This window comes from Actinia tenebrosa, unplaced genomic scaffold (genome assembly GCF_029948245.1).
Source record: "Actinia tenebrosa isolate PJP-AT-01 unplaced genomic scaffold, QUT_ActTen_1.0 PGA_scaffold5__44_contigs__length_20552954, whole genome shotgun sequence".
Taxonomy (NCBI): domain Eukaryota; kingdom Metazoa; phylum Cnidaria; class Anthozoa; order Actiniaria; family Actiniidae; genus Actinia; species Actinia tenebrosa.
In genome coordinates this window covers 8,913,405-8,929,321 of record NW_028292582.1, presented here as the reverse complement: position 1 = coordinate 8,929,321, position 15,917 = coordinate 8,913,405, and the positions used below count along the sequence as shown (strand labels likewise).

At 36.3% G+C, this 15,917-nt stretch overlaps 1 protein-coding gene across 1 annotated transcript; it reads left to right on the top strand.

Moving 5' to 3' along the window:
- The first annotated feature begins 1,959 nt into the window (after positions 1–1,959).
- LOC148906474 (uncharacterized) lies at positions 1,960–12,015 on the top strand. Its single transcript, XM_089038040.1, has 11 exons — positions 1,960–2,023; positions 4,698–4,788; positions 5,177–5,248; positions 5,794–5,865; positions 6,382–6,453; positions 8,238–8,309; positions 9,317–9,388; positions 9,809–9,880; positions 10,044–10,115; positions 11,179–11,250; positions 11,940–12,015. The coding sequence occupies exons 1-11, from the start codon at positions 1,960–1,962 to the stop codon at positions 12,013–12,015; spliced, it is 807 nt and encodes a 268-aa protein (XP_088894166.1).
- Positions 12,016–15,917: the final 3,902 nt, after the last annotated feature.

Genomic DNA, 15,917 nt, shown 5'->3' with positions numbered 1-15,917 from the left:
GAGAATGAAAATCCACACTAAGGTAAGCATCTTTGCCTTTTTGTTTTTAAGTGGTAAGAAGGAGATGTTATTTCAAAGATAAACTATCAGTGACTAAAAACGAATTTAAGAAAGATCTGTATGCATATAACACCACTATTATTCAAACTCTCGTTACATCTGGACTTGCAATGCATGAACATATTTAGTACAGTAAAAAGTAATTAAAAAATACAATTTAATATTTATATTGAAGACTATATTTAAGACTATAGTACGCGCTGTGGCAGTTATAAAGCACGCAGGGGTTGGCAGAATACGAAAAAAGTGTTAGAAGAAGCACGAATCGAAGCGTGGGCGGAGTGCTAGTTTACGAGTGTTCTGCATATCCTCAGGTGCTTTCTAGCTCCATACCACAGCAAGCAGGTTTTTTTCTTTCATAAGAAACAAATTACAATAACCGTTATTTTGGATAGGAATGACGTAGCTGAAAGTACGCGCTCGTGCTGTGTTCTCTCATAATGCATGCGCTCCCAACCAGTCAGAATGCGAGATTCATAACAGTTATTTTACGTTATTTTACAGCTCTATAGTAAGCTGCCTCTTCTCAATCACACGCGCGAAATCGTACAACTTGGTGAACGTCAATCAAAGTGTTTCCATAATATAGTCGGAAAATACAAAGTTTTCAAGGGCACGTGACTATGGAATGTCATGGAAACGCTTTGATTGACGTCTCAAAAACACAAAAACCTTCGTAGATCGTAATATAATTTCGCGCGTGTGATTGACAAGGATTGTAATCTACCATAATTTTTTCCGTACGAAAACAATTCAATCTCGAAAGATCTGAGAAGAACAGATGTTTAAATAGCGGGATTTAATAACTATAATTTTTGGAGATATTTTTCAAGAAAAAATTGTAGAGGTTAGTTACATGATATAAAGCTGTTGCTACGTTGATCAAGTTCAAAGTCAGTTGAAGTTGAAGACAACATTTTCTGTGAGTAGATTTTTTCAACACACTTGTTCCACGGTTCAGTATTCAAACATTTTCAACAAAATTTCATATTTTTATTCCTTTCGTTAATATTATTATCATGTAATGATAAAAGGGTAAATTTTACACCGTGAAAAGATGAAAAAACTTTCTGACGTTTCGGACGCTAGTTCTTCGCTAGTTTTTTTACCGACTTTTCACGGTGTATAATTTACCCTTTTATCTTTACTGTTTCATTAGAAACATCGACGCAGCTCACACTAGTTTCTAGCTAGTTATCTCTTCTCATTGTATATGTGAGTTGAGGGTTATGTGTTGTGGTTTTTTGTGTTTTGTGTTATAAATAGTGAAAAGGTAGCAGTAGTGTGCACGGGGCCGAGGAAGAGCCCCTTTACAAGGTGTGATGGGATTCCGTTCAAAATTGTATTTAATCTATTTCCATTCAGCACCATTTATTCCATTCTATTCCGTTTTTATTTTAATTCTGTATAGATATTGAAAAAGATTCGTAAACAAATATTATTACATTTCTATTATTTTATTTTATATTTATTTTTTTGTACATTTTTTAGTTTGGTTTTTTAAATTGACATTTTTTATGTCACTTCCGTATTGTAAATAATTTTACTGCCTTTTTCTTTTCAAAACAAAAAACAAAAAAAAAAACCACCAAAAAACATTTCGATATTCACATGCATTGGGTTGGCTTCCCGGTGAAGTTTTCTTCACCAAAGTTTTCATACATTTTTGTATACTCTTCCTTCACTTTAACTTATCTTCTTTTTGTTTTAATTCATATATTTGATACTATTGTTTACATGGTGGGGCTTTTAATTTACTTGCCGAGAAAAACTTTTTATTTGTTATTCAGTAAAGCATGGACAGAAACTGCTGGTATTGGTATCATAATTTTTCTTTTTTTAATCAAATTAGGTTATTTTATTTTTGTTTTTAGAGTCATGCGTAGCTTTGGTCAGACAATGGCGATTCTTGATTTGGTTTTTCTATTCCTGATGGTATTCAATGGAAGCAACACAATTGAAGGTATCTCTTCATTATTCTAAGGAATTTTGATTAGAATCGGTGACTTCAACGAAGTTTATTAAAGCTAAAAAAGGTTTTACTTATTATCAATTTCCCCACGCGTTTTTTGCAAGCGTCCAAAATGTTCCTCAAATGAAAATGTGTTTTCTTAAGGCCGGTTTAGACGGTAAGATTTTTGCCTACAACTATCGCATACAACACGCTCGCGCCATTCTACAACTCGAGTCGTAGCGTGTAAATCAAGCCTACAACTCGCCTAAGACAGACGCGAGCGTGTTGTACACGGTAGTTGTAGGCAAAAATCGTACCGTCTAAACCGGCCTTTAGACAGATGTACAATGTAAGATCCTGCACTGAAATTTTGTCAAGATTTGAAATAAATAATGTATTACTTCAGAACTTTTTAAATGCTGTGCCGTTTTGTTTATTGTTTATTTTTTTTATTTTTTATTTTTTTTTCAAACTGTAATTGACCTACAAAGTATTTCATAACCTGATGTGTGTCAATCATTAATCTTCCGTCCAAAAGGAGTTCCATTTTTAAAAGAATTTTGTATTATGTGATAAGCAGGTTAACATCTTCTGCTGTAGAATCTAAAAATATGTTTGGGTTAGACATTTGACATGAAATTTGAAGGAGGAGGAGGGAGTTTTGCTCTATTTAAGCATTGTATTTAGAGAAGGTTATCAGTTTATTTACAGCCAACAGCTGTTGACTGTTTTGCCGACAACCGCGGTATCTCGATAAACAATTGTTTCCTATTTTTTTCTTATTTTTCTTCTCTTCTCTTCTCTTCTCTTCTCTTCTCTTCTCTTCTCTTCTCTTCCTGGGAGAGCTCTTCCTTATTCTCTCCCTTTCTCCTCCTGTCCCTTCCCTCTCCTTCCTTCCCTCCGTCCCTATTGTCTCTTTTCTTTCTTTCTTTTCTTTCCTTTTTTTTTCCTTTTCTTTTCTTTTTTTCTTCTTTTCTTCTCTTTCTTCTTTCTTTCCTTTCTTTTTTTCTTTCCTTTCTTTCCTTCCCTTTTTTTTTTTTTCTTTTCTTTTCTTGATAAGATAACAAAACAATTATTCACTACTAAGCTGTCGTAATAAGGAAACCATCTGATGTTAATTAACTCGTAACAGTGTAATATAATGAACGCCGCGCGTTTCAAGTAGTACTGACATTAATATTTCTAAAAATAAGTTTATTTTCAATTGCTTTGTTTGTGCAAGATCGTCGTTATTATTGATACTTCTGCTAGCGTTGATCATTATTTCTAGAAAATTCTTTGCGAAATTGAATTTCGAGAATAACTAATGTGCATCGAAGCTCTCAAAGCATGCTAGAAAAGCTAGTATGTATATACTGCAAAAATGGATCCTGGAATACAACAAGGAGCTATCGAGAGGGGGGGGGGGGGGGGGGATCTGTTACTTTTACTTTGTAAAATACTAAAATTTCAATAATAAATACATGTTCGAAATTCGTGCCCGTGAGTTGACTATTATTTTAAGGCCACGTGTTAGATAACTCTCTGGGTTAATTGTGTCACCCTCCTTAAATAAAGTTTATTGTATTGTATTGTATTGTATTGTATTGTATTGCATTGTATTGTATCTGTATTGCATTGCATTGCATTGCATTGTATTGTATTGTATTGTATTGTATTGTATTGTATTGTATTGTATTGTATTGTATTGTATTGTATTGTATTGTATTGTATTGTATTGTATTGTATTGTATTGTATTGTATTGTATTGTATTGTATTGTATTGTATTGTATTGTATTGTATTGTATTGTAATTGAATTTATTGTATTGTATTGTATTGTATTGTATTGTATTGTATTGTATGTATTGTATGATTGTATTGTATGTATGTATTGTATTGTATTGTATTGTATTGTATTGTATGTATTGTATTGTATTGTATTGTATTGTATTGTATTGTATTGTATTGTATTGTATTGTATGTATTGTATTGTATTGTATTGTATTGTATGTATTGTATTGTATTGTATTGTATGTATTGTATTGTATTGTATTGTATTGTATTGTATTGTATTGTATTGTATTGTATTGATTGTATTGTATTGTATGTATTGTATTGTATTGTTTGTATTGTATTGTATTGTATTGTATTGTATTGTATGTATTGTATTGTATTGTATTGTATTGTATTGTATTGTATTTTATTGTATTGTATTGTATTGTATTGTATTGTATTGTATTGTATTGTATTGTATTGTATTGTATTGTATTGTATTGTATTGTATTGTATTGTATTGTATTGTATTGTATTGTATGTATTGTATTGTATGTATTGTATTGTATTGTATTGTATTTGTATTGTATTGTATTGTATTGTATTGTATTGTATTGTATTGTATTGTATTGTATGTATTGTATTGTATTGTATTGTATTGTATTGTATTGTATTGTATTGTATTGTATTGTATTGTATTGTATTGTATTGTATTGTATTGTATTGTATTGTATTGTATTGTATTGTATTGTATTGTATTGTATTGTATTGTATTGTATTATTGTGCAAGGATAAATTTTCATGAGAGTCTCAAACCGTATCGGAGCTTATCGGCATCGGTAGCGTCTCCAAAAACTGCCCCAAAATGCACTGCAATGCCAAGACCAATTTTATAAGATCAATTGTATCAATTTCATCATGTTCATTAGCTTGTCCACCTGACTGTACATGTGATAACGAGGTGATCTGTCATAACCAAACATCTATTCCTGTTGGGATTCCTGCTGATGTCAAGGTCCTGTGAGTAATATGAAACTGCTTGCTTGATTTGTATTTTAGTTTTTTAAACTTTTTTGATATTTAAAAAAAAAAAAAATTTATCTTTCTTTCTTGCTTGCTTGCTAATACGTTCATGTCTCTACTTTTTCTTCTTCTTCTTCTTCTTCTTCTTCTTCTTCTTTTTCTTCTTCTTCTTGTTACTTGATTCCCTTTCCTTCTTGTCTTTCCTTTCCTTTCTTCTTCTTCTTCTTCTTTTTCTTCTTCTTCTTCTTACTTGATTCCCTTTCCTTCTTGCCTTTCCTTTCCTTCCTCCTCCTCCTCCTCCTTCTCCTCCTTCTTCTATTTTTCGTTTTTTTATCCTATCACTGCCTATTGTAGTATTTAATCTATGTCTTTTTCTATTTTTAAGTAACTTATTTTTAAATCGAATTACTCACCTCACTCCTGGAATCTTAAACACCTTAAGAAGCCTAAAAAATCTGTGAGTAGTTGAATGACTTTTTTTTAAATATCGGATGTTTGGTGGCGGGCCCGGGGGGGGGGGGTGGTACTCCCATACATGGACTATATGTGGATGATCCGCTAAACATGGTATGGTTTTTCGAGCTTCCTGTCATAAACAGGGTATGCAATTTCATTCAAGTTCAAAGTTCTTCCTGAGTTTCCTGTCATATTCAGGGTTTCTACTTTCGTATTGACCGAAACTGGTTTTTAGTTTTTATGGCCGTAAAAAAAAAAAAAAAAAAAAAAAAAAAAACGATACGCGAGATGGCATGATAATTGAAACAGGAACTGAGTCCAATTAATTATATCTTTTGTCACAAACAGTGTCCACAAATTTGAGGGTTTTTTAAATTATAAACTGGGTACCCCTTTCAGAATCCCAGCGGAACACCCCTAGCAAAATTCTGGCGGATTACCCCCCCCCCCCAGGGGGTGGCGGGTTTGTTAGTGGTCTGAAAATGATATTTATGCTTTTTTGTATAGTTTGATTTCTTATTAATTTTCAACCATTTTCTCTCCCAGAAATCTTTCATGGAACCACATCGAAGAGATCCAACACGGGGCATTCACTGGAATGTCTTTCCTAACGTACTTGTAAGATAAACTAATGTTTTTTATTGATAACCTTAAGATTTGTTCGCTGCTTGTTGCATTTGTATATACACCTATTTCAGAAATCGTTGTCGCACCAAAGGCCTCAAGGAACAAGCCAAGACCGCAGAGAACGCCGGTACTTTTAGCTGTAATTAGTTTATTCACGGTGCATTTTCATTTATTGACTTCACAAATTACTCCAAGCAAGGCTGCTTGAGATGATAATTAGTGGAGAGCTATAGCCACTTGCATGAACCATGAATAAATCAATTATAATTAAAAGTACCGACGTTCTCTGGAGTCTTAGCTTGTTACTTGAGGCTCTTGGTGCGACAACGATTTTCTAAATAGGTGTATATAGTTTTGTACATTTGAAAAAAAGCTTGGTGAAGTCTTTGTTACATGTTGCTTACTAAGCTTGAAATTTATATAGTGAAAATAGTTTTATTCAAGCCCCCCTCCCACCCCCCCCCCCCCTTTCAAAAAAAAAAAAACATCTCTTTTTTACTTTCATAGAGACTTTGAAAAGAACAGGCTATTTAATCTTGACGTGGGTGTTTTCAGTGGATGTCGGTATCTTCAAAAATTGTGAGTAAAAGGATGGTCAAGGATGTCGAAGCAAGTGACTTCCTTCGCACGGGATCCCTGTGGGTTCAATATGGCGGACAATTGCAATTATTCTTCGCTGTAATATCTGGAAGTTTTGATGCCTGTTTTTCGACTTTTTAAAGCTTTAAATTGCGGGAAAATCACCAAAAAGTAATCCATGTTCACTCTTAAAAAAGGTAAGCTTAGCAAATATGGATACAGAGATGATGGCCACGCAAAATACGATTTTATTTGGGAAGAAGTTTGATATCAGAAAATTACTCATCACAAATGGACGATTGTAGAGTTGATGTTTAATTTGTTGACGGGGTCCCTGTTATTTTGAAAAGGAAAATGTGGCAAAAAATGTGCTTTTCGGTAACATAAAGTTGTCTTAATTCCTAGGAATTTCTATACGCTATTGCTTTTTTGGTTTTTGGTTATAAGGATTGAAAGGGAGCGCCAAAATATTCAAGTGTTTTTGCTTCGTTTCTAGGTATTTTACAAATAACTTTCTTACTACAGTTAAAGCCAACACATTCGAAGAATTATCGAGACTGACAACCCTGTACGTAATTATTATAGCGATATGAGACATTTATCCTATAGAATCGCGATTTGATGCTTTCTGTTCTAAAATTCTCCTTATCCATATATATTATCGCATCAAGACACAAAAAAAGACAAGTCAAAAATTGAAAATTATAAAACCATTTTCTAAATGTATTTGTTACGAAGTGCCTATCAAGCCTACAGGATCTCAGTCCTAATTTCAAAGCCGTTATAAAATAAATAAGAATGGCGTTTATTTTCTTTTTGATATATCTGTTTTCGTTGCCGAGATATTAGGAACCTTAAAACGTGGGCGACAACGTCAGCAAAATTGAGGCGCTTCAACCTTCTATTGTATTATTATTTCGTGTTTATCTAGTATTTTACTCAATAAGCACGCTCGTTTTAGAGTAAAATGGCCTCTTATGGGAGTCCTTTACTTAAAACGAAAATCAACAAAGGTAAGCTTCTGGCGTAGCCGTTCTCTTTTGTACGTAAAAATAGGACATTTCACATTTTACTTTTAGCATAAGACGGTAATGATGCACAGTATTTCGTACATTCCAATGAGTGTCTATTGAATAGCGCAATAGGCCCTTTGCAGCTAAGCAATCACGTGCTGATTAATTCACTGAGAGCAAATGAATGAACATTTTGATTCCCATGGGTGAAATATACTGGTGAGCAAACAAACTTTCTACAACCTGTTTCGAGAGATCGTAATAAAACTGCATTTCGTAACACACTGGATACACATGTTTTCATTCAATTCTTTACAAGTAGCTCAAAAGAATCACCAATTTAATATAAAAACAAAAATTTTGCAGTCCAGTACAGACACTTGACCGTTAACTGCAAAGGGCCTATAAGTGCTATTGTATGCTTGCCGTCGTCGTCGTCGTTGCCGTCCTGCAACTTAAGGTCCTTATTCAATATAGAAATCACGAAATGATGACGTCAACCCAGGATCCCTGTAAAAAGTCAGATCATCAAATAGAGAATATCTCTGTGAGAATTAGCTCTAAATGATTGAAACTTTTGATGGACATAGTGCAATATAACCAACATAAGATTAATTATTGTGCTTGGGCGTACTGTTTTTTTTTTTTTTTTTTTTTTGCATTTCACACTACTATAATGTGAATAAATCGGCATGGTTATCCATATATTTATTTAAAATTCACCAAGATCACCTGGAAATCTTTTAAAATTTTATTAATATTCCTTCACAGATACCTATCGAGCAATTATATCCGTAACATCGAATACGGAGCTTTCAGAGGTCTATCTTACCTACGATACTTGTAAGTTGAGATTGGTCATACAGTAATTTCTCCTAATATATTTAATAATTATTCACCTAAGGCGAAGTGAATATCGGGGAATATTTACCTCGCCGCTCGAAGACTCGTGTCCCGGTAAATATTCCCCGATATTTTCTGAGGCTGAGGCAAAAAATTGTTTTAGTATAAATACATAGGTGATTCTTTCAAAAAACAAAAACAAAAAAAGTCAAAAGACTTTTTTTTCCGGTAACAGCAACAAAGCCGCCATTTTGGATTATCGCTGGAGGTGATTATCGTGTGATAGTGTGAGTTTCTCGACCAATCAGCGCGCGAGATTTTCAATAATCACCTGTGTATTTTGTACTAAAAAGCGGTTATCGCATGACTGTGAATAGCTCAATGCCTTGCTATGACCGTGATGTTTTCTAGGATTTTAATTGGATGATTTTTTTCTCACGCAATGTAATTCGTAAGGAAGTGCCGTGATCTTGGCGTGACCGTGTCCGCCACGTGTTTATCCATGTTTCTGGCATTTTGATTGGATGGAGAGTAAATTCTCGAGCAATATGATTGGGCTGGAGTGCGCCTTGCCGTGTCACGACCGTCTGTTAGTGCCGTGAGCTTTCATAGTCATACGAAAACTGCTCTATCGAAAGAAATTAGCAAAAGTAGCCTTACTGTTTTTGAGAAAGTGAACCTAAATTCACTTCTGTATTGATTGATTGACTGATTTCTTTCTTCCTTGCTTCCTTGCTTCCTTGCTTCCTTGCTTCCTTGCTTCCTTGCTTCCTTGCTTCCTTGCTTCCTTGCTTCCTTGCTTCCTTGCTTCCTTGCTTCCTTGCTTCCTTGCTTCCTTGCTTCCTTGCTTCCTTGCTTCCTTGCTTCCTTGCTTCCTTGCTTCCTTGCTTCCTTGCTTCCTTGCTTCCTTGCTTCCTTGCTTCCTTGCTTCCTTGCTTCCTTCTTTCCTTCTTTCCTTCTTTCCTTCTTTCCTTCTTTCCTTCTTTCCTTCTTTCCTTCTTTCATAGACATCTCGAAGGTAACAAGATTGTAAATCTACCTCCAGCAGTGTTCAATCACGCCAAGCGGTTGAAATACCTGTAGGTGACCAAAGTAGAAGTCATTCGAGCATACTTTATCTTAAAATTTCTTCCATTTCTTGTCACCCTGTCCTTCTCTAGTCTCCTCCGCAGGCTACTCGCTAAAGTTTTTGTTGGTTTGGTTTTTGTTGCTGTTCGAGAGGGATGGGGGTCCTGTGATGAAAACAATGAAGACTAAGGCGAGCGGGTACTAGTCCCGCTCGATCAACTCTCAGCCAACCCAGGAAGCCCAGTATAGGAAAAGAGAGAGAAGAGAGAAAAGAGCGAAGAGACTCCTGCGGAAGAAGCTAGTCTTTCTCGTTGTCCTTTTCTTTGTCTCCGTCTACATCTTCGTCACTATCTTACTCCCTTATCCATCTATCCATTTTTGCAGAAGTGCTTGCAAACCTGCATTCATTAATGTTCTGTTTTTTATTTCAGGTACTTACATAGAAATAGACTAATAAACATAGGCTTCGACACTTTTTTGGGACTTTCAAAGCTTTCAAATTTGTAAGTTAACTTTGAAGAGTGAGCGTAACATGCAATAGAACCTTCCCCAATCTTTTTGATTAGCTTTTAAAGGAAAGCTCATCACATTCCTAAATAAACGACCGCTAAAAAAGTACGCAGTTACTGGACGTTTTAATAGTATTTTTTATTCTGTTTATTTAAGGGCTCTCTCAGAAAATTCAATAGAGACTATCCACCCAACTGCAATGAACAAACTGTCTTCTTTGGCAAAGCTGTGAGTTTTAAATCAAACCAGAACAGAGGATGCAGATAGTGTTCAGTAGTAGTTAACTGACAATTTAACAAAAAAATAGTAGAAAACTGACTAATGATCTAAAATTAGTATCAGTAACAGTTAGCTAATACTTCATTAGTTTTGTTGGTTAAAGGACATTGGCAATATAGAAAAACGCAGTCTGTTTAAGGCTCACACTATAGTGCAACATTAAATATGCTATTATTTCGTGAAGAAACCGATATAGTGGGAAATAAAACGCAAATTAATTTGACCAAAATTCTTTAGCGTCCGCCATCTTGAATAGTCTGTTGAAATAATTAACTTCCATATGACGTCATTAGCAGGGTAGAATGAAAACAGACCTTGATTCTCTGACTAGTTTTTAAAGAAAGTGAACGTAAAAATTAGTTTCTAGTATCCTTTTATGTAAGACTATGGAGCCGTAAACTGGGCAATAGATTTTGTTTTCATCTTGTACAACCAGATGTTTCAATGCTACCCTGCTAATGACGTCACATGAATAAATTTGCATATCGAAGATTTTCAAAATGGCGGAACAGGGCCCGATTAGGACAAGTAACAATTCGTATTCTCGCAACCCTTACAATTCAGATAAAATAAATCACTACCATAAAGACTATTTACGTATATAATTTTACTGATAGGTTGCTTGAGTTGCTAATAATATTAAAAGGCATTAGCAATATAACTCAGGCAACCTATCAGTAAAATTACATACGTAAATTGTCTTTATGGTAGTGTTCTATTTTAACAATCCTACTATAGTCCGAGAATCATGGCAACAAAACAATACAAGAAGTAAAGCTTAGCGACACGAATTCGGTTTGAGGATGCTAACTGGGAAAAGATTTCAAGTCCATGTGAAGCATTATATTTAGGACATATCGTATTTATCGATAATCTTTTAGATTATAATTGGAAATACGCATACACCAATAGTTGGATACTAAAAATTGCTTTCATTCTTGCTTGTTACTTTGTTTTGCCAGCTTTAAATCCAAGCACGTAGATAACGATATCCTTTTTTCTTTCTTTCAAGATATCTACATAAAAACAAACTAAACGTCCTTGGAAGTGACGTGTTCCAAGCGTTGTCAAAGCTGACTTATTTGTAAGTAGAATAGTAAGCTATCCGTGGCCTGACTTAGATCAGCCCAGAGGTTCTTTCAGGGTTTGATCTGTGAGTTAGCCATGCCATGACTTAGATCAGCCCAGAGGTTGTTTCAGGGTTCTATCTGTGAGTTAGCCATGCCCTGACTTAGATCAGCCCAGAGGTTGTTTCAGGGTTCTATCCGTGAGTTAGCCATGCCCTGACTTAGATCAGCCCAGAGGTTGTTTCAGGGTTTGATCTGCGTGTTCCCCTTGCCCTGAATTTGATCATCCCAGAGGTTATTTATTTGTATCGATATTGCAGGATTGTGGTCAGGCGGATATATTAGGCATGGGGCTAAAAGATGAAAACCTAATTTAATGCAAATAAGGCTGCGTTTGCACGAATTTTTAACCGGTCACAATAATGTAAACTATCCTTTGTCTTGCTCTGACAATATTTTAGAAAGTTTCATTATATTGTAGGTTTCTAGTTTCTCAATTTTTTTCCTAATGAAAACACAGTTCAACTAAACACGTTTAGGTGTGAATGGGGTATTTGTATTTTCCGACTTTGTCATAGAAACACTTTTGTTGACATCCACCAAAACCCTTTTTTGTCTCGACGGCAAATCGTACTATTCCGCGCGTGCGCATGATTGGGCTACATTCAAGACTGCAGAAATAAACCACCATATTTTTCTTTATCAGGAATTTGAAATACAACGATATGCGAGTAGTTGAACCTGGAGCGTTGAGCTCACTGACATCGCTTTCATACCTGTGAGTGGTTGTATTAAGCTGTTTTAAGGATCATACTTCCAAGTTGACGTCTATTTTGTCCTCTAAAATAGTCCCTTGATGCACTGCAAATACAACTCGAAAACTCGACTCAGTTTTCACCTCAACTTCTAAATGGGTAAAAAAAACTGTCGCGCGCAACATGCTGACTACGCGAATTAATTTTTGTAAATCGACCAAAGTTGTACCGTGTAGATCGACCGTACAACTCGCTTACGACTGTAAATTGCAGCTAAAACTTGGCGTAAGCATGTTGCGCGCGACAGTGAAGAAAAATCGTACCGTGCATAGTGGCTTCAACGATTTTTATAAACACCATTTTTATCTTCCTGCTCTTGGCAAGCATGAACTTATTTTTAATAGCCTCGCCAACCAGAAACGACTGCTACTTTACAAAAAAAGTAATGAAAATCAAAATGGGTTTATTTTTTAGGTGCATGTTACTCATAGCTGCCATGTTGGTTGACGAAGTATTCCTCAGTTTCTTTTGCTAGATCAAAATGGGAATATTCCTGGGTGCATGTTACGTCATAGCCGTATACTATGTTAACGTTTCAAAATACATTCCTCATTATCATGTCTTGCTATATAAACCAACATGTCCATCACCACCACCACCACTATCATCGCCATCAGTCTTCACATCATCTTCAACATCTAAGTCATCAGCACCAATACCACCACCACCACCACCACTATCATCACCATCAGTCTTTATATCATCTTCATCATCTAAGTCATCAGCACCAATACCACCACCACCACCACTATCATCGCTATCAGTCTTCACATCATCTTCATCATCTTCGTCATCAGCACCAACACCAACACCAACACAACCACCACCACTATCATCGCCATTAGTCTTCACATCATCTTCATCATCTTCGTCATCAGCACCACCACCAACACAACCACCACCACTATCATCGCCATTAGTCTTCACATCATCTTCATCATCTTCGTCATCAGCACCAATACCCCCACCACAACTATCACCACCACCACCACCATCATCATCATCTTTTTTAATATTTTTACAAAACAACGACGACAAAATTACAAAATTGAAAAACAAAAAATAAACTACTTACGAGCAAATCAACATCGTTCGCACAAAGCCACATCCGTTTTCAAATAAATGCTAATATATGGTTTCTTAGGTACATTAAAGAAAGCAAAATGGTTCAAATTAACGGAAGCTTATTCAAGAATCTTCGGAAGCTTCTAAACCTGTACGTTTTACATAATAATAACACTAGTAGCTCACTTGCATTATATATAGCGTCATTTACAAACACTATTGGACACTTTCTTTTGTTCAGTAAATTAGCACTAATTGTCTTTCTATTTTCACGAGGAAATGAAAACTAAAGAAAGAAACAAAATTCGCAAAGCATTTTGGTAGTGGTAGTAAAATGACGCCATCATGATATGCAAATGGCTCATTGCAATAACGATACAAGTATAAAGAAAATAATATGTACTTATTGGCTGAGTGGGAGGGCCGTACGGGAAAATATTTGGCTCGAGGTCATGTCGTACGGACCGAGCGCAGCGAGATCCGTACAAATGACCGAGAGCCAAATATTTTCCCGTACGGCCCGACCTAACTCAGTCAATAAGCATTTTATCATATGACCCTCACGAAAATAAAAATAATAAAAAAAAGAAAGCGCGCGGATTCGAGCAGGGCCGGACGGGTTTTTCCGGCCCGCTTACGTCAACCCGTCCGGCCCCCATCATGTGACTTTTTCCAATGGTTTTATTAGAGCGCGCGAGCAGGGCCGTACGGGTCATATAATAATAATAAATATTATGATGACGATGATGGTGGTGGGTAATTATAATGGTGATGATGGTGACGATGGTGTTGACGATGGTAACGATGATGATGGTCATGATGGTCATGATGGTCATGATGGTGGTGATGGTCATGATGGTCATGATGGTCATGATGGTCATGATGGTCATGATGGTCATGATGGTCATGATGGTCATGATGGTCATGATGGTCATGATGGTCATGATGGTCATGATGGTCATGATGGTCATGATGGTCATGATGGTCATGATGGTCATGATGGTCATGATGGTCATGATGGTCATGATGGTCATGATGGTCATGATGGTCATGATGGTCATGATGGTCATGATGGTCATGATGGTCATGATGGTCATGATGGTCATGATGGTCATGATGGTCATGATGGTCATGATGGTCATGATGGTCATGATGGTCATGATGGTCATGATGGTCATGATGGTCATGATGGTCATGATGGTCATGATGGTCATGATGGTCATGATGGTCATGATGGTCATGATGGTCATGATGGTCATGATGGTCATGATGGTCATGATGGTCATGATGGTCATGATGGTCATGATGGTCATGATGGTCATGATGGTCATGATGGTCATGATGGTCATGATGGTCATGATGGTCATGATGGTCATGATGGTCATGATGGTCATGATGGTCATGATGGTCATGATGGTCATGATGGTCATGATGGTCATGATGGTCATGATGGTCATGATGGTGGTCATGATGGTCATGATGGTGGTGGTGATGGTCATGATGGTGATGATGGTGATGATGGTGATGATGGTGATGATGGTCATGATGGTCATGATGGTCATGATGGTCATGATGGTCATGATGGTGGTCATGATGGTCATGATGGTGGTGGTGATGGTCATGATGGTGGTGATGGTCATGATGGTCATGATGGTCATGATGGTCATGATGGTCATGATGGTCATGATGGTGGTGATGGTGGTGATGGTCATGATGGTCATGATGGTCATGATGGTCATGATGGTCATGATGGTCATGATGGTGGTGATGGTGGTGATGGTCATGATGATGGTGATGGTGGTGATGATGATGGTGATGGTGGTGATGATAGTGATGATGGGGATGATGGGGATGATGGTGATGATGTGGATGATGATGGTGATGGTGATGCTAATCGAATAACAGAATCAATAACAAATGATATCCGATTTAAATGTATAAACATAATAAAGCTAACGATACTAAATATGTATTTAATGTATAAAGTTTTTTTTTTTCAGAAATAATTTAACAGGGACACTTTTTTCTTAGTTCCTTACGGCTTGTGACAAATAATAAATGATTATGTTTACTTTCTTAGCTAATAAACAAATTACATCCTTTTCCCCCCTGTTTTTAATGAAATTCATTAGGGATATTTCGAGATGCGATATCGTGAAAGTCACCAATAACTCATTCAGAGAACAGCCAAAACTGAGAAAACTGTAAGCTACTCGTTTTTATATCGTTTCATCACATGACTCATTCCCAAGAGAACAAAACCTTTGAAAACCCTTTAATTTTAGATTTTGTCTCTCTCTGAGCTGAATATCTAATTCAGGGTACGCAAATGGCTAACTCACGCGGTGGGACGAAAAACTCGTAGAAAAATTTTCGCTTAGACATCCGTGGAGCGCGAAACAAAGGTGTACGAAATTGTTATCCGGGTATATAGCCATTCCGAGTTTGAGTAAGAAAGCTGAGTTAAATTTGCATTCTAGCCCCTGAAACAGCCCACAATGTAATGCTGAAATGCCAACTCGACCCAGCTTTTCCCTCAAACTCGAGAACGGTTGGCTAATACATTCTCGTTCTCAGATCCTCCATGGTTGTTGTTTCTCCCCGTCAGAGGCTCTGGGAAACCCTACAAATTCTCGCAATGTGATTGGCTTTTAAGAAGAACAATAGATCTACTTTTTGATTGGATAATCAAAGGTAGTGGGAAGACAAATAGATGTTTTTGTTCGCCATTTGTAGATTTCACAAAGCCAAAGGCTTGTCCATTGTCTTGGCTTGTTTTGGAAAGAGTTTGAGCATGCGCCGTG

Excerpts from the sequence above, each read along its gene's own strand:
- LOC148906474 (XM_089038040.1), top strand. The coding sequence starts at position 1,960 with ATGGCGATTCTTGATTTGGTTTTTCTATTCCTGATGGTATTCAATGGA. Across the intron at positions 10,116-11,178 it reads CTGTCTTCTTTGGCAAAGCT|ATATCTACATAAAAACAAAC; the intron begins GTGAGTTTTAAA and ends CTTTCTTTCAAG. Across the intron at positions 11,251-11,939 it reads TTGTCAAAGCTGACTTATTT|GAATTTGAAATACAACGATA; the intron begins GTAAGTAGAATA and ends TTTCTTTATCAG.